Raw genomic sequence first — 27,423 nt, 5'->3', positions numbered from 1 at the left:
GTTTAGCTGTTAAACAGGGCTGTGGTCAATTAGAATGGTCTGTTTAGCTGTTAAACAGAGCTGTGGTCAATTAGAATGGTCTGTTTAGCTGTTAAACAGGGTTGTGGTCAATTAGAATGGTCTGTTTAGCTGTTAAACAGGGCTGTGGTCAATTAGAATGGTCTGTTTAGCTGTTAAACAGGGTTGTGGTCAATTAGAATGGTCTGTTTAGCTGTTAAACAGGGCTGTGGTCAATTAGAATGGTATTTTTAACTGTTGAACAGGGTTGGGGTCAATTTGAATAGGAATGCAATTCTGGAGGTGATTTGAATTTAAAATAAATTCATTTGAACTTTTTAAAATAAATAGCTTCTACTTAGTTTAGTTTATTGATGTCATTGAAAATAGATGACCTTTCTTTATTATTGAATTGTAAATTCAGTTTGCTTCCTGAATTGACCACAACCCTGTTGTTCAGAATCTAATGGTCTTTATCCAATGAAATTTTTGTCCAAAATCCAATGATATTTTTGACTTTTTTGTTTCTCAGTAAAGAGACGTCGACATAGCTGTGATAGTGATAATAGTTGATGAAAGGTAAAGGAATATTTTGTTGGTCTTTGTTGTCCCGGCAACATGTGCTAATATGTGGTCTGACTTACCTTTCCATAGCTGTTGATGATCAAATGGTCTTAGCATGATGAAAACATCATGATCTTCTCCGGACACTGATACGTGGTTAGAAGGATCTTTAACTGACCTTAGTATAAACCTTTCCATAACTGTTAACCATCAAACGGTCTTTGTTGTCCCGGAAGCTCAGTCCACTGACATGGAGTTGAGGATCCTGGTGGTGGGGTCCAGTGGACCGTCTCAGTTCTCCCTGACCAACTCTATCCTGGGGCGGGAGGAGTTCTCCAAGGACGTCACCAGCATCGTCCAGAGCAGGAAGAACCTGGGGGACGTGGCCGGGACGCGTGTTGCTGTGGTCAACGGACCCAACCTCTACGGGAAGCACCTGTCCCGCACCAAGATGAAGACAGAGATGAAGAGGTGGCCGTAATGTTGTGTTTTGGTTCTGTGTCTATGCTCTTCTGTGTGTTTTGGTTCTGTGTCTATGCTCTTCTGTGTGTTTTGGTTCTGTGTCTATGCTCTTCTGTGTCTTTTGGTTCTGTGTCTATGCTCTTCTGTGTCATGTATTCTGTAGTGTCAACTTACGTACGCATAAGAAGAGGTGACTTTAACTTTAACATGATCGGTCCTTGCTCACAGTTGACAGAAACTGAAGAAATGATAAATGTAATATATTAATACTACATGGCATTTAGCAGAGACTTTTATCCAAAGCCACTTACAGTCATGTATGCAGACATCTCACATGTGAGTGGTCCTGGGAATCTAACAGTTCTGGTGTTGCACGAGCCATGCTCTCCCACCTGAGCTACAGAGGTCCAGACGTCCATCATAAACAGTGACATATTAGACAACAATAGAACACAACACAATACAACTCTACCAACTGAGCTACAGAGGTCCAGAAGTCCATCATAAATAGTGACATATTAGACAACAATACAACACAACACAATACAACTCTACCAACTGAGCTACAGAGGTCCAGAAGTCCATCATAAATAGTGACATATTAGACAACAATACAACACAACACAATACAACTCTACCAACTGAGCTGCAGAGGTCCAGAAGTCCATCATAAATAGTGACATATTAGACAACAATACAACACAATACAATACAACTCTACCAACTGAGCTACAGAGGTCCAGAAGTCCATCATAAATAGTGACATATTAGACAACAATACAACACAACACAATACAACTCTACCAACTGAGCTACAGAGGTCCAGAAGTCCATCATAAATAGTGACATATTAGACAACAATACAACACAACACAATACAACTCTACCAACTGAGCTGCAGAGGTCCAGAAGTCCATCATAAATAGTGACATATTAGACAACAATACAACACAATACAACACAACACAATACAACTCTACCAACTGAGCTACAGCGGTCCAGAAGTCCATCATAAATAGTGACATATTAGACAAAAATACAACACAATACAACACAACACAATACAACTCTACCAACTGAGCTACAGAGGTCCAGAAGTCCATCATAAATAGTGACATATTAGACAACAATACAACACAATACAACACAACACAATACAACTCTACCAACTGAGCTACAGAGGTCCAGAAGTCCATCATAAATAGTGACATATTAGACAAAAATACAACACAATACAACACAACACAATACAACTCTACCAACTGAGCTACAGAGGTCCAGAAGTCCATCATAAATAGTGACATATTAGACAAAAATACAACAAAACACAATACAATACAACACAACCCAATACAGTACACTACGATACAACACAATACAACACAATACAACACAACACAATATAACACAATACAATACAATACAACACAATACAACACAGTACAATACAACACAATACAATACAATAATACAACACAACACAATACAAGATAATACAATACAACACAATACAACACAACACAATACAACACAATACAATACAAGATAATACAATACAACACAGTACAATACAAGATAATACAATACAAGATAATACAACACAACACAATACAAGATAATACAATACAACACAATACAACACAGTACAATACAAGATAATACAATACAATACAATACAACACAGTACAATACAAGATAATACAATACAACACAATACAACACAACACAATACAATACAACACAGTACAATACAAGATAATACAATACAACACAATACAATACAACACAGTACAATACAAGATAATACAATACAACACAATACAATACAACACAATACAATACAACACAACACAATAAAAACATATTGTTCTTTCTTGATTGTAGTCGCTGTATTGTCTCCCTGCAGGTGAAATTGTAGGCGTTTAGGCTGCACCTTTTCCGTAAGGTGTTTTGCAGCCTTTTCATGTGATATAACACTGTAAATAACATTTTATTTAATTTAGGTGCAAGTGTCTGTCAGCCCCTGGCCCTCACGCCCTGCTCATGGCCTTTGACCTGGAGCAGATCTGCCCCAACGACGTCAAGACGCCCAAGCTGATGGTGAAGCGTTTCGGTGAAGATGCACTTTCCCACACCATAGTCCTCCTGGCCTACGAGGGGGACGTAGACATTCTGGCCCTGGAGAACCGGGTCAGCACCGACTGGCACATCCGGGAGCTCATCGAGCAGTGCGGCGGGCGCTACCACGTCTTCAACAAGAACTGGAGGGACCGTTCTCGAGACAAGGAGCTCGTCCAGAAGATTGAACAGATGCTGGCGACCCTGGGCGGGCAGCACTACACCAGCCGCTCTTACGGGCAGGCGGAGGAGAGCGTGAGGAAGGAAGAGAGGAAACTGCTGAAGAAGAGGGCGGCGGAGACGGAGGAGGCGTGGAGGGAGCTGGAGCGGCAGTACCGGGGGGAGGCGCTGCGCTGGCAGATGGACGCCTACAACAACAGCGTGGGAGCAGAGATCAGGGCTAAAGCCGAGATGGACAACGGATGGTTGAGGACGTCGCTCGCCGTAGGGGCGGGGTTGGGGCTGGCCGCGGGGGCCGCCATGGGGATGGCGATGGGGGCGGTGGCGGGGGCGATGGGGATGACGATGGGAGGGGCTTTCGGAGGGTTGATGGGCGGGTCGGCGGGTGGGACGGCCCAGGTAGCGATAGAACACCTGGAGGACAGAGTGGGACCACACGCTACTAACTTCAACACGGTTTTCATCAACCGCTTCTACAGACCACCACGTTCCTGACCTGGAGGAAGTGTTTATGACTGGAACCAGGAGGAACACACAGGTAGTAGTTACTGGAACTGGTACTGATTGTGTGATAGATGGTCTTTCTATCTGACTCAACTCTAAACCACTGCTACAAATATGCTGCATTCGTGACGGGAACTCGGAACCTAGGAGTGAACATTAACATAAGTTATTTGCGTAGAGATTCCTATTGGTTCATTCTGATGCTTTGTCATCTCTCTACGAGTTTTCAAGTACTAGTTACCTAGCAACAGTATGTGTGTGTACCTGTATAGAGAATATCCTCTTAACTCTTATCGCAAGTCGAGGTAGTATTTTAGGATTATACTGAGTAGATATAGGTTCACTTGAAATAGTTATACTTTACCATGAGGTTATATATTCAGTAGACTGCTATATGGACAGGTTGAGGTTATATATTCAGTAGACTGCTATATGGACAGGTTGAGGTTATATATTCAGTAGACTGCTATATGGACAGGTTGAGGTTATATATTCAGTAGACTGCTATATGGACAGGTTGAGGCTATATATTCAGTAGACTGCTATATGGACAGGTTGAGGCTATTTATTCAGTAGACTGCTATATGGACAGGTTGAGGCTATATATTCAGTAGGCTGCTATATGGACAGGTTGAGGTTATTTATTCAGTAGACTGCTATATGGACAGGTTGAGGCTATTTATTCAGTAGACTGCTATATGGACAGGTTGAGGCTATATATTCAGTAGACTGCTATATGGACAGGTTGAGGCTATTTATTCAGTAGACTGCTATATGGACAGGTTGAGGCTATATATTCAGTAGACTGCTATATGGACAGGTTAAGGTTATTTATTCAGTAGACTGCTATATGGACAGGTTGAGGTTATTTATTCAGTAGACTGCTATATGGACAGGTTGAGGCTATTTATTCAGTAGACTGCTATATGGACAGGTTGAGGCTATATATTCAGTAGACTGCTATATGGACAGGTTGAGGCTATATATTCAGTAGACCGCTATATGGACAGGTTGAGGTTATTTATTCAGTAGACTGCTATATGGACAGGTTGAGGTTATATATTCAGTAGACCGCTATAGTGCCTTCAGAAAGAATTCACACCCCTTGACTTTTTTCCACACTTTGTTGTGTAACAAGGTGGGATTAAAATTGATTTAATTGTAATTTATTGTCAACGATCTACACAAAATACTCTGTAATGTTAAAGTGGAAGAAAAAAATCTAACAATTGTAAAGAAATTATGAAATATGAAACACTAATAGATTATTTAATTATTCAACCCCCTTGTCATAGATTTTCAAGAATATTTAAGTCAAAACTATAACTAGGCCACTCAGGAACAGTCTATGTAATTTTGGTAAACAACTCCAGTGATTTTTTGGCCTTGTTTTTAAGGCTATTGTCCTGCTGAAAGGTGAATTTTTCTCTCTGTGTCTGTTGGAAAGCAAACTGAACAAGGTTTTCCTCTAAGATTGTACCTGTGCTTAGCTCTATTCCATTTATTTTTATCCCCCAAAAAACTCCCTAGTCCTTGCCGATGACAAGCATACTCTTAACATGATGCAGCCACCACCATGCTTGAAAATATAAAGAGTGGTACTCAGTGTGGGGTTGGATTTCCCCCAAACATAACGCTTTGTATTCAGGACATAAAGTACATTTCGTTGCAACGTTTTTTGCATTTTTACCTTAGTGCCTTGTTGCAAACAGGATGCATGTTTTGGAATATTTTTTATTCTGTATAGGCGTCCTTATGTTCACTCTGTCATTTAGGTTAGTATGGTGGAGTAACTACAATGTTGTTGTTTGTTTATTTATTTGTTTTGGGGGGTAGATCATCTTTAATATTGCAGATAGATTGTAAGTTTTATCAATTTAATTGTTTGCAAAATTTCCAATCCCCCTTATTTTTTAAATATTTTTTTTGCTCACATCTGCGGTACCTGTAGTTAAATAATTATACATATATTCCTCATTTCCTCTTTCTTCAAGTGCTGGATTTTCACCCACAGCAGCCAACCCACCATTCATTCTGATGTTAACTCCAACCCTCCGACGTCCACAGATTAACTCATATTTCCCAGAATAATGCCATTTAGCTATTTCCTTTAGCAATACATCCCTCCATTTTACTGTGACGTCTTACGAGGATCCTGAACCTTCCTATTTGTAACATTTCTACCGATATTGCCCTAAAAATCAATACTTTACCCCAGAGAATTATAATATTTCCCATTGACTGATGGTGGTTTTTCAGAGCCCCTAACAATACAGTTTGCAGGTCCATCTGAACCCTGATACTATGACGTAACAACCATTCCTGGACCTGACTCCAAAAGCGAGCCACCGATGGACAGGACCAGAAGATATGTTTTATTGGTTGTGTTTCCTTGTGGCAGTCTGCACAAGGCTGACTGTTCAGTGCCCCATACTGCCCTACCAAGCAGAAAGGCAGCAACTGCTCATAGTGTGGAACTGAGAAAAATGTATTTTATTTACCTTGGTTTCACAGTAACCTAGTACAATTACTGCTAATATGACCCCCATTTGGCCCCCATATGACCCCCATTTGTCCACATGATTAAGCGTGTATTTAATGTAGAAAAAAATGACATGAACTCATTTTCGACCAAATCAGCAGTTACTGCCTTTTGCTTGGTAGGGCAGCATATATTGAGCATTCTTTTTGTAGCAAGTATTTTACTGTATATAATAGCTTCAATTGAAATGAACAGATTGATGTGTCAATTGTTTTTTAAAATGTCAGTTCTTAGACTCGTTCAGAAAAACCTGTTCCCAATCTATTTGAATTTCTTATGGTATTGCTGTCAAACACGTTTGACTTTCCTGCTAGAGCCATGATTAAATATATAAACTGTAATATCACTACATAATAAATCAGCAACTCTTCCCATAAATGGATAGGTGTTTCCCTTTCCACAGTTTCAAGATTCTATCTATTTTGCTAAGTTTTCAATCAAAGTTAATAGTTACAAGATCTCTAAACTTTTCTGGGTTACGTACATCAAGCACATGGACTTCACCGTCTGCCTATTTAACCGGGAGACCTCATCAAATCAAATTTCACTGGTCACATACACGTGTTTCGCAGATGTAGCGAAATGCTTGTAATGACAATTTAAAGTTTGTATCTTTTAGAGACTATATGTAACAGTTTAACTTTAGACCGTCCCCTCGCCCCGACGCGGCCTTTGTGGAGCGATGGGTAATGATGCTTCGTGGGTGACTGTTGTTGATGTGTGCAGAGGGTTCCTGGTTCGCGCCCGAGGGGACGGACTAAAGTTATACTGTTACATATATCCATAATATAGTGTACTCATCAGAGTTGGGTTTTAGAGAAACTGGAGACATTATCCAGGTCCTCAACGAGGCCCTTCAAGGTTGAATGATTGAGGAATCAAGAGAAATCTTGAATCACCGGAATACATTGATACTTTTGTCTCTATTGCCTTAATTTTTTGCCTCTTAATGTTATCATTAGACCTTAATGTTATCATTAGACCTTAATGTTATCATTAGACCTTAATGTTATCATTAGACCTTCATGTTATCATTAGACCTTCATGTTATCATTAGACCTTCATGTTATCATTAGACCTTCATGTTATCATTAGACCTTCATGTTATCATTAGACCTTCATGTTATCATTAGACCTTAATGTTATCATTAGACCTTAATGTTATCATTAGACCTTAATGTTATCATTAGACAGTTCTACTACAATGTTATTGATCCATCCTCAGTTTTCTCCTATCACAGTCGTTAAACTCTGTAACTGTTTTAAAGTCATCATTGACCTCATGGTGAAATCCTTGAGCGGTTTCCTTCCTCTCCGGCAACTGAGTTAGAAAGGACGCCTGTATCTTTGTAGTGACTGAGTTTATTGATACACTATCCACAGTGTAATTAATAACTTCACCATGCTCAAAGGGATATTCAATGTCTGTTTTTTTAAATTTACCTTTCTACCAGTAGGTGTCCTTCTTTGCGTGTCTTTGGAAAACCTCCCTGGTCTTTGTGGTTGAATCTCTAAAATTCACTGCTCAATTTAGGGACCTCACAGATAATTGTATGTGTTGTGTACAGAGATGAGGTAGTCATCCAAAAAGCATATTAACCACTATTACGGCACACAGTGACTTATACAACCTATTATGTGAATTGTTAAGCAAATATTTACTCCTGAAATTATTTAGGCTTGCCATAACAAAGGGTTTGAATAATTTTGACTCAAGACATTTCAGCTTTTCAATTTTGTATTAATTTGTGAAAATGTGGAAAAACCTAATTCCACTCTGACATTATGGGGTATTGTGTCTAGACCAGTGACACAACCTCTCAATGTAATCCATTCTAAATCCAGACGGTAACACAACAACATGTAGAACAATCCAAGGGGTGTTAATACTTTCTGAAGGCTGAAGTTGGCTTTGCGATTCATACAGGTACGTTTATGTCATACCAATAGATGTCACGCCAAGTCGTAGGGAGCTACAACAATGTCATACCAAACATGCATACAATCCATCCAAAAATGTAGATATTTAGGAGTGTTTTTGTAAGATGTGAAAGTGTAAGATCCCTATGGGGTTTCTGGATCTCCATTCAATTCCTAATAAACTGCCTGGCCATTTGTTGTACTATATTCATTGTGTTGAAGCACAGATCTGATCTTCCACATACTAAACTATAATAATACAGCCAGAATATAATAATACAGCCAGAAACAACTATGTTTTTACACACGGTGTGGCAGAACCAGTTATGTTTTTACACACGGTGTGGCAGAACCAGTTATGTTTTACACACGGTGTGGCAGAACCAGTTATGTTTTTACACACGGTGTGGCAGAACCAGTTGTGTTTTTACACATCATTGGGCAGAACCCATGACAGACAATTTCAACATTACTAGGGAGTCAGTCTCACAGACAGGTCAACCAGGAGAGACCGACTCCTTCATTGCTAGGGAGTCAGTCTCACAGACAGGTAACCAGGAGAGACAGACTCCTTCGTTGCTAGGGAGTCAGTCTCACAGACAGGTAACCAGGAGAGACAGACTCCTTCGTTGCTAGGGAGTCAGTCTCACAGACAGGTCAACCAGGAGAGACAGACTCCTTCGTTGCTAGGGAGTCAGTCTCACAGACAGGTCAACCAGGAAAGACCGACTCCTTCATTGCTAGGGAGTCAGTCTCACAGACAGGTCAACCAGGAGAGACCGACTCCTTCGTTGCTAGGTAGTCAGTCTCACAGACAGGTCAACCAGGAGAGACAACGTCTGTGATAAGAGTCTGTCTCTCCTGGTTACCTGTCTGTGAGACTGACTCCCTAGCAACGAAGGAGTCGGTCTCTCCTGGTTACCTGTCTGTGAGACTGTATGTTTTAGTGAACCTTTATTTAACAGGGCAGGTCAGTTAAGAACAAATTCTAATTTACAATGACGGACTACCCCGGACAAATTGTGCGCCGCCCTATGAGACTCCCAATCACAGCCGGATGTAATACAGCCTGGATTTGAACCAGGGACTGTAATGACGCCTCCTGCACTGAGATGCAGTGCCTTAGACCGCTGGGCTACTCTGGAGCCCTGAGGGAGAAAACAAGGTGTCATACATTTGGTGAGTTACCTTTTGCTTGAGTGTAGTCCGAACCAATGGAATGGTCTCAAATGAGTCAACTATGCACATCCGGGGCACCCGTAATGCATCCTGATTTGCTGTAAGCCATAGATATCACTTTCGATTTGACTCTAAATTATAAAGTAAACATTCTGGCAGTTCAAACACATTTGATCAGATTTGTATATGTCTATATCTTCTCATTTAAATTATATCGTGAACTGGATTAGTATGCAACGATAAACGATATAGTTTGTTATTTTAGCATGTGTGAATAAATAAAGTTTCGGAGCGCAAGACAGAACGACATCGTCGACAGAAATTAAGACATAGAATTCTCCTGTCTGCAAATTCCGTAAGTAATGGACGTACATGATTCCTGCGGTAAAACAGTTATTTCTATTGGTTGAATATTCCTGTCCACTTTATTATAGTTATCCTATGTATATTGTTATATGTCATGTTTTTTTCTTTCTGTGAAGTACTTGTGATGGTTTCGGTGTAGAGTAACTGTACAAAACGGTGCGTCGTGCCATTATAGGCCTGTACCCAAAGCCGTATGAGAAATTCAAATATACGTTCTGATCACACCAATTATCAGGCTACTAATTTCCTCCACATTAACCATATACACACTGTTGTTTTAATAGGTTAAGCTGCACAATTATGGCATCCAATGAGAGTGAGTATCATTCCTTATTTGATACATTGTTGGATTCCATTGGGCACAGACGTCAATTCAACGTCTATTCTACCTTGGTTCAACGTTGATTCAACGTCTATTCCACCTTGGTTCAACGTTGATTCAACCAATGTGTGCCCAGTGGGATATTGCAATTGTTATTTCTGAGTAGGCCTGTATGCAGTATATTGGGTATTATAGTATGTTATACTGTATTATAGTGTGTTGTGTTTGTGTACGCTGACTTCTCTAAATTAATTTCCATGTAAATAACAATAAAGTATATTTAAGCAATAAGGCCAGAGGAGGTGTGGTGTAATATACTACAGCTAAGGGCTGTTCTTAGGCACGACACAACATGGAGTGCCTGGACACAGCCCTTAGCCATGGTATACTAGCCATATACCACAAACCCCAAGGTGCCTTATTGCTATTATAAACTGGTTACCAAAGTAATTAGAGCAGTAAAAATAAATGTTTTGTCATACCCGTGGTGTACGGCCTGATAAACCACGGCTGTCAGCCAATCAGCATTCAGGGCTCGAACCAACCAGTTTATAATATACTTTATATTTATATATGTTGTGTTCCTGTATTTGTATGCTGACTTCTCTAAATGAATTTTCCATGGAAATGGACAGTAAAGTATATTGTATGGAATGTCAGGAAGGGATATGGGGTATGTCAGGAGGGGATATGGGGTATGTCAGGAGGGGATATGGGGTATGTCAGGAAGGGATATGGGGTATGTCAGGAGGGGATATGGGGTATGTCAGGAGGGGATATGGGTATACAGTGAATTTAGTAGGCCTATAACTTAACATGTTTTCATAGGTTCTAAACCGAAAAGAAGGAGGAAGAGCAGCATGGATGAGCCCCTTTATTGTGAGTTCTATACATTTTAGTTTTGTATTCATCTGTACATAAATAAATACTTGTGATGGTCAAGAGAATGGTGCATGCTGGTCTAATTGTGTACTTTTGTTGACTGTTGGTTGTGTGTGTGTGTTTGTTTGTCAGTGTCAGGCGATGCAGAGTTTAGAGTCCTTCTCTTTGGGAGAGGTGGCCGCAGTCAATTTTCTCTGGCGAACTCCATTCTGGGGACAGTTGTGTTCGCGGATGAGCTCTGCAACATTACAGACATTACAGAGAGTCAGATGTGATCAACACTCCAAACCTCTCTGAGTATGAGGCATCCCAGAAAGAGCTGAGAAGAGTGTTCAAGATGTCTGTGTGTATGTCCTCTCCTGGTCCCTACGTCGTTCTCTTTGCATTCGACCTGAACAACATCTCACCAAGTGCAGTAAGCATCCTGGAACTGGTCACAAAGCATTTTGGGGACAGCATCTTGAACCACATGATGGTTGTGGTGTGCCATGAGGAGGAGAAGGAGGATTCAGCTCTAGAGGAGAAAGTCAAGACTAACAGAGACTTCAGGGAGCTCATTGAGAAGTGTGGACAAAGGTATCACCTCTTCAATGAGAGGAAGGCCCGGAGAGACGAGAAGGTTTCCAGACAGCTCCTGGAGAAGATGGACGACATGTTGAGGGAAAACGGATGCAGATTCTACTCCAATCACCAATACCAGGAAGCAGAGGAGAGAATCCAGAAAGAGGAGCGTTTCATGATGAAAGCGAGAAAGAAAGAGATGCTGACAAAGAGGAAGGAGCTGGAGAGCAGGTACACAGGTGAAGGTCTTGAGAAGGAGCTGCTGCAGTTTGAGACGAGGATAAGAGTAGAGAACCGAGAGAAGGCTGAGAGGAAGATCTCCGAGGTACTGGGATTTACTCTCACAGCAGTTGACTATGCTGCTGCAGTAGGTAAAGGGGCAGCTCTCGGGGCTTTATGTGGAGCGGTCATGGGGTTTGAGGGTATGGCGGTGGGAGCCACTGTAGGTGCCGTCGTCGGGGGTGTCATAGGAGGTGCTGCCAGTGCGGCATGGGGTTACGTCACAAACGCTGCTGCACAAATGAATAGACGTTGAGACAATGCTGCCTACATCGATGATGCACTGCAGAGTTGAACAGGTTGTGTCATGTTGACGCCGTTCCTGCACAGTTTAACACCACTGTCAGATTTGTAGAAGTCTGAGGCCAATCAGTTCACTAATGAATCTTATTTGTCAGTGAGAAAATATTCAGAGATGTATGTTTTGTAGATAATAGACGCTGTTGATTTTTGGCTGCTGATCTGGTGATGGTTTCTAGTAGGTTATTTTACCCAGATTCATTGTTGAAATACGTAATGGTGAATAGAGGGAGATCCTTTAACGATGGAATATTTAAACACATTCTAAATGTACTGTTGTCTTTGTCTTTGTACTAGTGTCTTTGGAATTCACAATAAATCTGTGTACATTTAAATAGGTATGTAAATATAAATTCTAAATCCAATTATGAAAGAACATTGTTATTTTTAATTTTATATTACTGCTGCTGTATATGTCTCTATTTTGCCTAATAAATTCCCTTATTTTGAAAATAAATCCCCGTTTTGCTTCCCTGCGGTATTTTTATTGTGTTAAAGCACATATCTGATCTTCCATTACTGTACTGAACAGTCTGACAGTTCAATCAAGAGAGACCAGTCTGTCTCCCAAGGTTCACTTGCTCTTTCAGCTTCAACACTTCCTTCTCAAACACATTCCACTTCATCTTTCCACCAGCCGTCCCTCCAGCACTCCTTCACGGCTACACGGCTAACCTCCTACACTGCTAAACGGCTACACAGCTAACCTCCTACACTGCTAAACGGCTACACAGCTAACCTCCTACACTGCTAAACGGCTACACGGCTAACCTCCTACACTGCTAAACGGCTACACGGCTAACCTCCTACACTGCTAAACGGCTACACGGCTAACCTCCTACACTGCTAAACGGCTACACGGCTAACCTCCTACACTGCTAAACGGCTACACGGCTAACCTCCTACACTGCTAAACGGCTACACAGCTAACCTCCTACACTGCTAAACGGCTACACAGCTAACCTCCTACACTGCTAAACGGCTACACGGCTAACCTCCTACACTGCTAAACAGCTACACAGCTAACCTCCTACACTGCTGCACAAATCCACTCTAGCAGGGCTCTGGTGTCCAGCCTTCCACGATGACTACTGGATCTCTGGCTGCAGAACCCACTGATACTGTACTGTACAGTACCTCTCTCTCATCTCTCTCTCTGTCTCCTCTGTCTCTGTATCAGTGTGTGGCAGTTGAGGCTGGGGAGGAGGCTAGCCACCACATAGTCTCATCCACAGGCTCAACTGATACAGTACAGAGAGACAGCGCCGGCTAGTGGACGAGACTAGCTATTACAGGGCTAGCTCTGGTCCAGGGTGTTAGTGAACCTTCAGGATGGCTCAGCGTTAGCAAGCCACACTAACACACCCTGGACCAGAGCTACTGCAGGGCCAGGTGCTGCTGTTTGACAGCTCTAACACCCTGGACCAGAGCTACTGCAGGGCCCGGTGCTGCTGTTTGACAGCTCTAACACCCTGGACCAGAGCTACTGCAGGGCCCGGTGCTGCTGTTTGACAGCTCTAACACCCTGGACCAGAGCTACTGCAGAGCCTGGTGCTGCTGTTTGACAGCTCTAACACCCTGGACCAGAGCTACTGCAGAGCCTGGTGCTGCTGTTTGACAGCTCTAACACCCTGGACCAGAGCTACTGCAGAGCCTGGTGCTGCTGTTTGTCAGCTCTAACAGGGTGGGTGGGGCCTTACCTAAGACTGCCCTTTCTCCCCAAGTGTGCACTTGTTTACTTGACTTTACTTATTTGAAATGAATATAGGAAATATGGAAACTTCCTCTAGCCTATTGTCCATGGCTCCACCAATCAAATGCTTTTACGTTTGTGGGGAGTAGTGAAGTGCACACTTCAGGAAGAAGGAGAGATAATTGGGACGTGACCAATGTCTAAGGTTACAGCTTCCTCCCAAAGCAAACGCCTGATTGACTGACAACAGCTGAACACACCTGGATTAAACCCCACCCACAGCACCTTTCTAGGAACTCACACCTGTCACCTGGCCTCTGAATACAGGAAGAGAGACAGACTGACTAGCGACCGAAGCTCTGAGCACCTGGCCTCTGAATACAGGAAGAGAGACAGACTGACTAGCGACCGAAGCTCTGAACACCTGGCCTCTGAATACAGGAAGAGAGACAGACTGACTAGCGACCGAAGCTCTGAGCACCTGGCCAGGAACAAGTGGGACAGGTAGGTTTAACTTGTTAACATCATACTGAACATAGGTTGTAAATAATGAACACAGCTTGGGAACAATAAAGCTTATTCTAGTCTATCCTCCTTGTCAGGATGTTGGCTCTCTGTTCAGAACAGTATGTTAAACATCCATTTTCTTTTATAACATGTTTACGACTGAACAGGTCAGGACGTCACTCTTCTCAGTTCAGGAAGTCACAACTTTATAGGTACTACACTGTTTGTTTTTAACTGGTAAAAGAGAGAAAATACAATACCGCTTTGAGGTAAAACAAACAGTTGTGATTCTAGTGAGAATAATAGCTTGAAGAGCTCATGCAGGTGTTGAGTGTTGTGTTGGTTCCTTGATTATGTAACAGAATATGTGGTGTTACCTGTTCTACTGCATACCAAGGAATTTTACGCTCTCTGTCTCTCAAACACACAGACAGACAGAGCCAGACAGACTCTGACAGAATCTCCACATCCTGTCTTTCGTCCAATCAGATTGGATTAGCTGGAATGTGACTTTGCTCGCTGTGGTGATGTCAAGGACATCACCGCATTTAGGAGTTCATAGCTTTTATGTTGGGAGTCTGTTGGCTGCACCAAGTCTCAATGGCTTTATCTCCAATACTGCAAATGCACTACTTTTGACCCAGGGCCCCATAGGGAATAGGGTGCCATTTAGGATGCACCCTATATTTTCGTTAAAATATTTTTTATTGAACACACACAAGAATGGTGTCTAGGTATAAAAGACAAGTTTACAATTCTTATCTAAACATAAAAGAGCAGACAGGAACAACAAGACCCAGAGTTCTGGGTACAAAACAAATATTACAAAACAAGACATACAAATATTACAAAATATTACAAAACAAGAACAAGGACAGGTAGAAAGAAAGAGGGTAGATGTCACCCCCCACTTATTCCCCCACTTATTCCCCCCTATTCCCCTCCCGACTGCTCGGGTGGCGGGGCCAGCACAGGCTGTCCAAAGGTAGATTAAAATATTACAATTGAGAGTGCGTTAAAAAGTACAAATTCACAGCGCCGACTGGTCCAAGTAAGAGAGGAAAGGCTGCCAGATTTGATCAAATGTTGATAATTTATTGTTCAGAATATATCTAATTCTTTCTAAGTGTACAGTGTTTGCCAATTCGCTGAGCCATAATTTGGTAGAGGGCGCTTCCCTCCATTTCCAAAACAACAAGATACTTTTTTTTGCCGAAATGAGACTGTAAGAGATGAGTTGTTTTTGGGGGTTGGTTAGTCCGATTAGGGAATCAGACACTCCCAGGATTATCAGAAGCGGGTCTGGGTCAATTGAAGTCTCCAGAACTTCAGAGAGGATCCTAGATGCACACTATATTTAAGACAAAATACTGTATGTTCCCTCTAGTCAGTGTTAACATCTTAACTTCAGTAGCCCTCTGCTGTCCTTGAGTTTCATAACCGATGAGTTTTATAAACCTCTGTCCTTCTACAGCTTGTTATTTATCAGCAAATGGTGAAGAGGTTATTGAATGAATCAGTCTTTGTTATTTCACCTTGGAAAGTATGATTGTATTATATGCTGAGAGAAAACAGTCACGTACAGTGCCTTCGGAAAGTATTTTTCGTTACAGACTTATTCTAAAATGAATTAAATAAATAAAAATCCTCAGCAATCTACACACAATACCCCATAATGACAAAGCAAAAACTGTTTTATTTTATTTTGGGGGGGCAAATTTATAAAAATCTATGAACAGAAATACCTAATTTACGCTTTTGCTATGAGACTCAAAATTGAGCACAGGTGCATCCTGTTTCCATTGATCATCCTAGAGATGTTTCTACAACTTGATTGGAGTCCACCTGTGGTAAATTCAATTGATTGGACATGATTTGGAAAGGCACACACCTGTCTATATAAGGTCCCACAGTTGACAGTGCATGTCAGAGCAAAAACCAAGCCATGAGGTCGAAGGAATTGTCCGTAGAGCCCCGAGACAGGATTGTGTTGAGGCACAGATCTGGTGAAGGGTACCAAAACATTTCTGCAGGTCACCAAGAACACAGTGGCCTCCATCATTCTTAAATGGAAGAAGTTTGGAACCACCAAGACTCTTCCTAGAGCTGGCCGCCCGGCCAAACTGAGCAATCGGGGGAGAAGGACCTTGGTCAGGGAGGTGACTAAGAACCCGATGGTCACTCTGACAGACCTCGAGTTCCTCTGTGGAGATGGGAGAATCTTCCAGAAGGACAACCATCTCTGCAGCACTCCACAAATCAGGCCTTTCTGGCCAGATGGAAGCCACTCCTCAGTAAGAGACACATGACAGCCCGCTTGGAGTTTGCCAAAAGGCACCTAAAGACTCTCAGACCATGAGAAACAAGATTCTCTGGTCTGATGAAACCAAGATTGATCTCTTTGGCCTGAATGCCAAACGTCACGTCTGGCGGAAACCTGGCACCATCCCTACGGTGAAGCATGGTGGTGGCAGAATCCTGCTGTGGGGATGTTTTTCATCGGCAGGGACTGGGAGACTAGTCAGCATCGAGGCAAAGATGAACATAGCAAAGTACAGAGAGATCCTTGATGAAAACCTGCTCAAGAGCTCTCAGGTCCTCAGACTGGGGCGAAGGTTCACCTTCCAACAGGACAACGACCCTAAGCACACAGCCAAGAGAACGCATGAATGGTTTCGTGACAAATCTCTGAATGTCCTTGAGTGGCCCAGCCTGAGCCCGGACTTGAACCCGATTGAACATCTCCGGAGAGACCTGAAAATAGCTGTGCAGCAACGCTCCCCATCCGACCTGACAGAGCTTGAGATGATCGGCTGATAAGAATGGGAGAAACTCCCCAAATACAGGTGTGCCAAGCTTGTAGCGTCATTCCTAAGAAGACTCAATGCTGTAATCGCTGGAGTCTGAATACCAATATTAAGTTTTTTTTATTTTTAATACATTTGCAAAAATGTCTAAACCTGTTTTTGCTTTGCTTTTCATTATGGGGTATTGTGTTTGTAGATTGAGGGAGGGGGGGGGGACAATTTAATCAATTTTAGAATAAGGATGTAATCAAACAAAATGTGGGAAAAGTCAAGGGGTCTGAATACTTTCCGAAGACATTGTAACCCAACTTTCAATGACTAGTTGATTAAGTTTAACCTTGAAGAGAGTGAATACTGTGGCTTTTAACGCACGCTCTTCTTCCATTGGGAAAAATGAATGGGGGAAACCTTCAATAACTTGTTTAAAAAAGACGTACTGGTGAACTCTGTCTGGCCTATCAAATGGAAGTATTACGTGACAAGAACATGTCAAGAGACTTGACATTACATTTCATCTATATATTGATATATAATGGGGTGCAACTTTGGGTTTTTAGAAGTGAGGGGACGACAATGACAACTGGGGGGGGGACATGATATATTTTCAGACAGTCTACGCGACCGCTCGGAGACGTCCGCATGGTCCTAAAGCATACCGTCGCCTCGTTTTTGTATCACATTACAATGGTAATGGGGGGAGATAAAAATTCTATTTCAGTATGTGGGGGGGGGGGCTTGCCCCCAGTGAATGTTGCTTTCCTGTTAATTAGAGACGGTACACTACAAGTATCTGATACTACAAAGTGTTTCATGCTCAATCTCGTAATATATTGAACTTGGACCTTTTAGAAAATGGGGAATTGGAAAGGGTGGAGAGATGGATTGGAGGGAAAAGAAGGGTACCGAAAGGATGAATTGATTGATTTCTATGGTGTTCTTCCAGGGCATGGCATCTACCATCAGCCTCGTCTCCGAGAGGCACTTCCTGTGCCCGCTGTGTAAGGACATCTTCAGCAGTCCCGTGACTACTCCGTGTGGCCACAGTTTCTGTCAGGCCTGCCTGTGTGGGTACGTCCTCTTTATCTTACCATTATAAAACATGGAGGTCGGGGGTGTCTATCGTTTGTTGAACTTTATTGAAAGCATTGCATTGGATCCGTACATTGTTGTTCACCAGCTCTGAAGCTCAAATAGTGCATGAGTAAAACATGGACTGGAGTACTGAGCGTATCATCAGCATAATAAAAACATGGACTGGGCTCATTACAGGTACTGGACCCAGCACCGTTCAGACTACTGTCCCCTCTGCAAGAGGTTGTTCCATTCCAGGCCAGACCTTAGTGTCAACCGCATCCTGGTTGACGTCTGTGACAACTACAGGAAGACACGGCCTGAGAGCCTTGAGGAGAGCCACGACACGGTACTCTAGTGACCTTAGTGCAACACATTGTGACATTAAGAGGTTCAAGACGCTACGGTGTACCTGTAATAGATACCTTGATGTCATGATACCTTGGTGTAATCCTCTTGGTGGCATGATACCTTGGTGTAATCCTCTTGGTGGCATGATACCTTGGTGTAATCCTCTTGGTGGCATGATACCTTGGTGTAATCATCTTGATGGCATGTTACCTTGGTGTAAGCATCTTGATGTCATGATACCTTGGTGCCATGATACCTTGGTGTAAGCATCTTGATGTCATGATACCTTGGTGTAATCCTCTTGATGTCATGGTGTAATCATCTTGGTGTCATTATACCTTGGTGTAACCTCTTGATGTCATGATACCTTGGTGTAATCCTTTTGATGTTATGATACCTTGGTGTTATGATACCTTGGTGTCATGATACCTTGATGTAATCCTCTTGATGTCATGATACCTTGGTGTAATCCTCTTGATGTTATGATACCTTGGTGTAATCCTCTTCTGCAGCCACAGGTTGTAGACATTGACCAGATGATCCAGGAGAGACTGAAGAAAGTCGACAGACTCAGACACTCCCTGCAGCTCCTCAAAGTGAGTCCTGATCCCAAATGGGCCCCTAGCCCCTACACCAGGGCTCCCCAAGCCTGTTCCTGGACAGCTACCCTCCTGTAGGTTTTAACTCCAACCCCAGTTGTAACTAGCCTAATTCAGTTTATCAACCAGCTAATTATTAGAATCATGTGCGCTAGATTGGGGTTGTAGAGAACAGGATGGTATCTCTCCAGATACAGGGTTAGAGAGGTCCTACAGGATGGTATCTCTCCAGGTACACGGTTAGAGAGGTCCTACAGGATGGTATCTCTCCAGGTACACGGTTAGAGAGGTCCTACAGGATGGTAGCTCTCCAGGTACAGGGTTAGAGAGGTCCTACAGGATGGTATCTCTCCAGGTACAGGGTTAGAGAGGCCCTACAGGATGGTAGCTGTCCAGGTACAGGGTTAGAGAGGTCCTACAGGATGGTATCTCTCCAGGTACAGGGTTAGAGAGGTCCTACAGGATGGTAGCTGTCCAGGTACAGGGTTAGAGAGGTCCTACAGGATGGTATCTCTCCAGGTACAGGGTTAGAGAGGTCCTACAGGATGGTATCTCTCCAGGTACAGGGTTAGAGAGGTCCTACAGGATGGTAGCTGTCCAGGTACAGGGTTAGAGAGGTCCTACAGGATGGTATCTCTCCAGGTATAGGGTTAGAGAGGTCCTACAGGATGGTAGCTGTCCAGGTACAGGGTTAGAGAGGTCCTATAGGATGGTATCTCTCCAGGTACAGGGTTAGAGAGGTCCTATAGGATGGTAGAGCTCCAGGTACAGGGTTAGAGGTCCTACAGGATGGTATCTCTCCAGGTACAGGGTTAGAGAGGTCCTACAGGATGGTATCTCTCCAGGTACAGGGTTAGAGAGGTCCTACAGGATGGTATCTCTCCAGGTACAGGGTTAGAGAGGTCCTACAGGATGGTATCTCTCCAGGTACAGGGTTAGAGAGGTCCTACAGGATGGTATCTCTCCAGATACAGGGTTAGAGAGGTCCTACAGGATGGTATCTCTCCAGGTACAGGGTTAGAGAGGTCCTACAGGATGGTAGAGCTCCAGGTACAGGGTTAGAGAGGTCCTACAGGATGGTATCTCTCCAGGTACAGGGTTAGAGAGGTCCTACAGGATGGTAGCTGTCCAGGTACAGGGTTAGAGAGGTCCTACAGGATGGTATCTCTCCAGGTACAGGGTTAGAGAGGTCCTATAGGATGGTAGAGCTCCAGGTACAGGGTTAGAGAGGTCCTATAGGATGGTATCTCTCCAGGTACAGGGTTAGAGAGGTCCTACAGGATGGTAGAGCTCCAGGTACAGGGTTAGAGAGGTCCTATAGGATGGTATCTCTCCAGGTACAGGGTTAGAGAGATCCTACAGGATGGTAGAGCTCCAGGTACAGGGTTAGAGAGGTCCTACATGATGGTAGAGCTCCAGGTACAGGGTTAGAGAGGTCCTACAGGATGGTATCTCTCCAGGTACAGGGTTAGAGAGGCCCTACAGGATGGTAGCTGTCCAGGTACAGGGTTAGAGAGGTCCTACAGGATGGTATCTCTCCAGGTACAGGGTTAGAGAGGTCCTACAGGATGGTAGCTGTCCAGGTACAGGGTTAGAGAGGTCCTACAGGATGGTATCTCTCCAGGTACAGGGTTAGAGAGGTCCTACAGGATGGTATCTCTCCAGGTACAGGGTTAGAGAGGTCCTACAGGATGGTAGCTGTCCAGGTACAGGGTTAGAGAGGTCCTACAGGATGGTATCTCTCCAGGTACAGGGTTAGAGAGGTCCTATAGGATGGTATCTCTCCAGGTACAGGGTTAGAGAGGTCCTATAGGATGGTAGAGCTCCAGGTACAGGGTTAGAGGTCCTACAGGATGGTATCTTTCCAGGTACAGGGTTAGAGAGGTCCTACAGGATGGTATCTCTCCAGGTACAGGGTTAGAGAGGTCCTACAGGATGGTATCTCTCCAGGTACAGGGTTAGAGAGGTCCTACAGGATGGTATCTCTCCAGGTACAGGGTTAGAGAGGTCCTACAGGATGGTATCTCTCCAGATACAGGGTTAGAGAGGTCCTACAGGATGGTATCTCTCCAGGTACAGGGTTAGAGAGGTCCTACAGGATGGTATCTCTCCAGGTACAGGGTTAGAGAGGTCCTACAGGATGGTAGAGCTCCAGGTACAGGGTTAGAGAGGTCCTACAGGATGGTATCTCTCCAGGTATAGGGTTAGAGAGGTCCTACAGGATGGTAGCTGTCCAGGTACAGGGTTAGAGAGGTCCTACAGGATGGTATCTCTCCAGGTACAGGGTTAGAGAGGTCCTATAGGATGGTAGAGCTCCAGGTACAGGGTTAGAGAGGTCCTATAGGATGGTATCTCTCCAGGTACAGGGTTAGAGAGGTCCTACAGGATGGTAGAGCTCCAGGTACAGGGTTAGAGAGGTCCTATAGGATGGTATCTCTCCAGGTACAGGGTTAGAGAGATCCTACAGGATGGTAGAGCTCCAGGTACAGGGTTAGAGAGGTCCTACATGATGGTATCTCTCCAGGTACAGGGTTAGAGAGGTCCTACAGGATGGTATCTCTCCAGATACAGGGTTAGAGAGGTCCAACAGGGTGGTATCTCTCCAGGTACAGGGTTAGAGAGGTCCTACAGGATGGTAGCTTTACTGGTACAGGGTTAGAGAGGTCCTACACCCTACGCCCTTATGTAGATCTAGATGAGTTAGACAAATCCACCACCCTTACCACATACATGTTTTGTCCAATCACACATTATCATCTTAAAGTGATGTGAGATACAGACATGTATTTTATCCAATCAGAACTGATGTCTGAGCTATTGAGTCTCTTGTCCGATTAAAACTCGTCTGAGATATTGACATGTATTTTGTCCAATCAGAACTCGTGTGTGAGGGAGGTGCGTGAGAGCCAGAAGGTGTTCTCTGCCCTCGTCAGTTCCATGGAGAAGAGCCACAAGGCCGTGGTGACAGCCATTGAGGAGAGACAGGGGAAGGAGGAGGTCTGTAATGTACAGTAATACTCTGATTTATTCATGAACTTATAAACTTAGATTAAAAATAATAACGGATTGGATTTATTTAGCTCCATTCTCGTAAATGAGGTACACAAAGCGCTTTATGTATGTAAGGGGAAAACTCACCTCATCCACCACCTATTGACAGAATACAATGTGATTATCATTATACCAAATGTAACAATGTTTGTGTTTCTTTAGAGGATTGTTGAGAAGCTGGTGAAGGAGCTGGAACAGGAGATTCAACAGCTGAGGAATGGAGACTCTGACCTGGGGCCTTGTCAATCTCAGCAGAGCCATGATGAGCTCTGTGGTGGTGGTGGTGGTCAGAAGAGTGTTGCAGTGGTAAGCATGGAGTAGGGTGAAGTCGCCCCGAGACGCTAGTCTTGGGTCAGTTTAGCATTTTCTCCACTAATGGTTAAGGTTTAGATTGAGGGAAAGGAAGCTGATCCTAGATCTGTACCTAGGGGAAACTTCACCCCAGAGCGGTAATCATATACTTAAGCAATAAGGCCCGAGGGGATGAGGCATATAGTCAATATACCAGAGCCAGGGGCTGTTCTTATGCACGTCGCAAAGCAGAGTACGGACTGGATACAGACCTTAAAACTGGTTACCAACGTCATTAGAACAGGGAAAAAATAAATAAAATCATACCCGTGGTATACCATGGCATTCAGCCAATCAGCATTCAGGGCTCGAACCACCCAGTTTATAATGTCTGATATACCTCTGATTTCAGCCAATCAGAATTCAGGACCCAAACTACCTGGTTTATAATGTAGATTAGGACACAGTAGGTCGACACGTAGACCTCTGCTTCATCATGTCTTCATTTCCAAAAACAGTTTGTAAAACAGAGTTTCTTAATTATCATGACCACAGAAGAAAAGGCTTCAACCCTTAAATTAGTCCCCCAACCACTTATATTTAATCTTCAAATATAACCGTGTTTATTTGTTTGTCCTCTATGAACGTTGCAGAGCACCACTTCCACCACGGGCTACTCTGAGAGGAGGGACTGGTCCAAGGTCTCCATGGAGACAGACCCCTGTATGGGCGTGACCAGGAGAGCAGTGTCAGACCTGATGGACATGGTTAAAGGAGAGCTCTGTAGACTCTCTAAAGCTGGTTAGTATTACACTACAGATACTATCATATCATACTGGATCTATCTCTTACAGTTCTACATCCACCCTCAACACTTTAGTAGCCTACATGTTTTGTGTTGATTAGACATCTGTCAGCATCTGATAAATGGTTATAGTATTATTCTACTGCATATCTTTAGGGTGAGTGAAATGTCAGATCTGTTTGTCTGGGAAGGATTCTTATGGAACTGTTATCTTTAGGGTGAGTGAAATGTCAGATCTGTTTGTCTGGGAAGGATTCTTATGGAACTGTTATCTTTAGGGTGAGTGAAATGTCAGATCTGTTTGTCTGGGAAGGATTCTTACTGGAACTGTTATCTTTAGGATGAGTGAAATGTCAGATCTGTTTGTCTGGGAAGGATTCTTATGGAACTGTTATCTTTTGCAGAGCTGAAGAAAATACAGAAATACACAGGTACTGTATGTCTCCACCTGCCCAAAGAGTTAGATACGCCATAATATCTCTTTGTTGTTCTTAAAGGACCAGTGCAGTCAAAATTCAGTTTTTCTGTGTTTTATATCATATTGTACAACAGCTGATGAAACTAACACAGTAAAAGTGTGGGAAAGTGTTATTTCCTGATAGTTAATAGTTTAAAATACAATCCTAATCAGCAGGTTTGCGTGGGCGGAAGTTTAGGCTTTCCATGGTGACATCACAATGTGGTAAATTGGTTAATAGACTAATAACAAAGAGATTCCAAACCTCTCTGCCAATAACAGCTAGTCTTCAGTTTTCCCCTCCCCCTCAGACCCCAGACAGTCCTAGCAAAATCTTGCTTGAGAAATACTTCTCAAATTTTTGCCCATTTTAATCGAAATCTATTAGAGTAAGATACTTAATTATTACTCAGAAAATAATTTGATATTGATATAAGAATGGCGGCATTGGGCCTTCAAAGTACTTGTTTTACCAAGGTGAGTTTTCTGTTGCCATGGCACTTATATGTTTCTCTCTCCTTCCTCTACCCTAGTAGACATCTCCCTGAGTCCCAAGACGGCCCACGCCTTCCTCTCGGTCTCAGACGACCGGAAACAGGTGCGACACACAGACAAACACCAGGAGGTCCCAGACAACCCCAAGAGGTTTGACCGCGTGTCCAACGTCCTGGGAAGAGAATCCTTCAGCAACGGCAGGTACTGTAATGTCCCTCTTTATACTTTTGCCTATATAATAGCCTATATAATAGCATTCTATATCTATATATCTATATTATCATAAAGATCTATGATCATATATCTATGGTTCTAAGAACGGATGTCAGGCCGTCTGATATAGTTTGTTTGTTGAACTTTACTGAAACTATTGCAGGGATACAAACTTAAGTAGAAGTTAGGATTCACTCCTGGCTAGTGCTGTATTAAAACATGGACTGGACTTAAATACTAAGTTCATCCGTTATAATGATGAAAACTTGGACTGGACTTGAATGCAAAGTTCATCAGTTGTAATGACGAAAACATGGACTCCATTCCATTCCACCTGGACTAATGATGACTCCATTCCAGGTACTACTGGACTAATGTTGACTCCATTCCAGGTACTACTGGACTAATGTTGACTCCATTCTAGGTACTACTGGACTAATGTTGACTCCATTCCAGGTACTAATGTTGACACCATTCCAGGTACTACTGGACTAATGCTGACTCCATTCCAAGTACTAATGCTGACTCCATTCTAGGTACTACTGGACTAATGCTGACTCCATTCTAGGTACTAATGCTGACTCCATTCTAGGTACTAATGGACTAATGCTGACTCCATTCTAGGTACTACTGGACTAATGTTGGCTCCATTCTAGGTACTACTGGACTAATGCTGACTCCATTCCATTCCACCTGGACTAATGCTGACTCCATTCCAGGTACTAATGTTGTCTCCATTCCAGGTACTACTGGACTAATGCTGACTCCATTCTAGGTACTACTGGACTAATGTTGACTCCATTCTAGGTACTACTGGACTAATGATGACTCCATTCCAGGTACTACTGGACTAATGCTGACTCCATTCTAGGTACTACTGGACTAATGTTGACTCCATTCCAGGTACTACTGGACTAATGTTGACTCCATTCCAGGTACTACTGGACTAATGTTGACTCCATTCCAGGTACTACTGGACTAATGCTGACTCCATTCCAGGTACTACTGGACTAATGTTGACTCCATTCCAGGTACTACTGGACTAATGTTGACTCCATTCCAGGTACTACTGGACTAATGTTGACTCCATTCTAGGTACTACTGGACTAATGCTGACTCCATTCTAGGTACTACTGGACTAATGTTGACTCCATTCTAGGTACTACTGGACTAATGTTGACTCCATTCTAGGTACTAATGTTGACTCCATTCTAGGTACTAATGTTGACTCCATTCTAGGTACTAATGTTGACTCCATTCTAGGTACTAATGTTGACTCCATTCTAGGTACTAATGCTGACTCCATTCCAGGTACTACTGGACTAATGCTGACTCCATTCCAGGTACTACTGGACTAATGCTGACTCCATTCCAGGTACTACTGGACTAATGTTGACTCCATTCCAGGTACTAATGCTGACTCCATTCCAGGTACTACTGGACTAATGTTGACTCCATTCCAGGTACTAATGCTGACTCCATTCCAGGTACTACTGGACTAATGCTGACTCCATTCCAGGTACTAATGCTGACTCCATTCCAGGTACTAATGCTGACTCCATTCCAGGTACTACTGGACTAATGCTGACTCCATTCCAGGTACTAATGCTGACTCCATTCCAGGTACTACTGGACTAATGCTGACTCCATTCCAGGTACTCATGCTGACTCCATTCCAGGTACTACTGGACTAATGCTGACTCCATTCTAGGTACTAATGCTGACTCCATTCCAGGTACTACTGGGAGGTGGAGGTGGGAGAGAAGATAGAGTGGAACCTGGGCGTGGCCAGACAGTCCATCAACAGGAAAGGGAAGTTTACAGTCAGCCCAGCCAATGGCTTCTGGACACTGAGCCTAAAGAGCGGGGGTCAATACGTAGCTAACACCTCCCCCACTGTCACCCCCGTGGGCCTGCAGCAGAAGCCCAGGAAGGTGGGGGTGTTTCTGGACTACGTGGAGGGCCGAGTGTCCTTCTACTGCGCGGAGACTGGGGTTCACATCCATACGTTTACAGATAGCTTCACTGATAGACTACATCCCCTCTTTAGTCCTGGGAGGCAACATGGGGGCAGGAATATCGCTCCTCTTATTATTAGTACTAGCATCTGTAGCATCTGAGCACCCTGATTTAACCCCCACCTGGAATAGTCATTTAATAATGTCATTATGTAGCCTAATGTAGAATAAGGCTCACTCGGTCCTCTCTCACGTCTGCATTTTCAGTTGGATAAACCGGCTTCCTACCTAATATTGAGTTAATGCAGTGTCTGTATTATCAGGAAATGAGCTGGGTAATCAATGGTGATGCTATAATTTATTTGAATTATAATTTATGACAGTATATATGAACCTTCAAATATATATTTTTTTACCAAGTGTTGACTTTTTTAAATTCTGTGCATCATTAAAAAATCTGTAAATTATTCACATACATTCTAGTTCTAGAATGACTAATGTGAGTCATTTCATAAACCATGCCGCAGGCCCTAACTATTTGTTAGATAACAAGAAACCTTGACCATTCATGTATCAACCTTGTCCAATCATGCTACCTGGCTGGCTACCTGGCTGGCTAACGGCTGGCTAACGGCTAACTAACGGCTGGCTAACGGCTGGCTAACGACTGGCTGGCTAACGGCTGGCTAACGGCTGGCTAACGGCCGGCTAACGGCCGGCTAACGGCTGGCTGGCTAACGGCTGGCTAACGGCTGGCTGGCTAACGGCTGGCTGGCTAACGGCTGGCTGGCTAACGGCTGGCTAACTTGCCCAGTATGGTTTCAGATGGAAATATGGACTATAGATACTCCAGGTGATGTGCTTGAAAGGTAGGATTGATCATCTCCTTTTCTGGTTCCCCTGTGACTGTCTGGTGCTCCTAACTTCTTAAAAGTCCAATGCAGACATT

The 27,423-nt window shown here is 43.3% G+C and overlaps 3 protein-coding genes across 4 annotated transcripts; all 3 read left to right on the top strand.

The window, feature by feature from the left end:
* Positions 1-512: 512 nt before the first annotated feature.
* On the top strand, positions 513-8,483 carry LOC139570737 (GTPase IMAP family member 9). Its single transcript, XM_071392875.1, has 2 exons — positions 513-1,032; positions 3,027-8,483. The coding sequence occupies exons 1-2, from the start codon at positions 812-814 to the stop codon at positions 3,814-3,816; spliced, it is 1,011 nt and encodes a 336-aa protein (XP_071248976.1). The 5' UTR covers positions 513-811; the 3' UTR covers positions 3,817-8,483.
* Positions 8,484-9,582: 1,099 nt separating this feature from the next.
* On the top strand, positions 9,583-12,633 carry LOC139570728 (GTPase IMAP family member 9). The gene is given in 5 exon segments (XM_071392865.1): positions 9,583-9,821; positions 10,117-10,148; positions 10,983-11,033; positions 11,169-11,288; positions 11,291-12,633. Coding segments are annotated over 4 exon segments (1,029 nt in total). The 5' UTR covers positions 9,583-9,821; positions 10,117-10,132; the 3' UTR covers positions 12,133-12,633.
* Positions 12,634-14,152: 1,519 nt separating this feature from the next.
* btr02 (bloodthirsty-related gene family, member 2) lies at positions 14,153-26,953 on the top strand. 2 transcript variants are annotated; one of them, XM_071392848.1, is made up of 10 exons: positions 14,153-14,373; positions 18,127-18,251; positions 18,453-18,603; positions 19,118-19,201; positions 22,082-22,201; positions 22,418-22,561; positions 23,200-23,347; positions 23,756-23,782; positions 24,342-24,504; positions 26,252-26,953. In XM_071392848.1, exons 2-10 carry the CDS (start codon positions 18,130-18,132, stop codon positions 26,634-26,636), a joined length of 1,344 nt encoding a protein of 447 aa, XP_071248949.1. In that variant the 5' UTR covers positions 14,153-14,373; positions 18,127-18,129; the 3' UTR covers positions 26,637-26,953. The 2 variants fall into 2 exon arrangements, with proteins under 2 accessions (XP_071248949.1, XP_071248956.1); XM_071392855.1 differs by having other exon boundaries at positions 14,207-14,373; positions 24,345-24,504.
* Positions 26,954-27,423: the final 470 nt, after the last annotated feature.

This window comes from Salvelinus alpinus, chromosome 1 (assembly GCF_045679555.1).
Source record: "Salvelinus alpinus chromosome 1, SLU_Salpinus.1, whole genome shotgun sequence".
Lineage (NCBI taxonomy): Eukaryota > Metazoa > Chordata > Actinopteri > Salmoniformes > Salmonidae > Salvelinus > Salvelinus alpinus.
The sequence above is the reverse complement of the archived record's forward strand: the minus strand, read 5'-3'. Positions and strand labels throughout refer to the sequence as shown.

What these genes read in the sequence shown, in the direction of transcription:
- LOC139570737 (XM_071392875.1), top strand. Translation starts at nt 812, where the DNA reads ATGGAGTTGAGGATCCTGGTGGTGGGGTCCAGTGGACCGTCTCAGTTC. An exon ending in ATGAAGACAGAGATGAAGAG is followed by an intron (nt 1,033 to 3,026) that starts GTGGCCGTAATG and finishes TATTTAATTTAG; the next exon opens with GTGCAAGTGTCTGTCAGCCC.
- btr02 (XM_071392848.1), top strand. Translation starts at nt 18,130, where the DNA reads ATGGCATCTACCATCAGCCTCGTCTCCGAGAGGCACTTCCTGTGCCCG. An exon ending in GTCAGAAGAGTGTTGCAGTG is followed by an intron (nt 22,562 to 23,199) that starts GTAAGCATGGAG and finishes TGAACGTTGCAG; the next exon opens with AGCACCACTTCCACCACGGG. An exon ending in GAAAATACAGAAATACACAG is followed by an intron (nt 23,783 to 24,341) that starts GTACTGTATGTC and finishes CCTCTACCCTAG; the next exon opens with TAGACATCTCCCTGAGTCCC.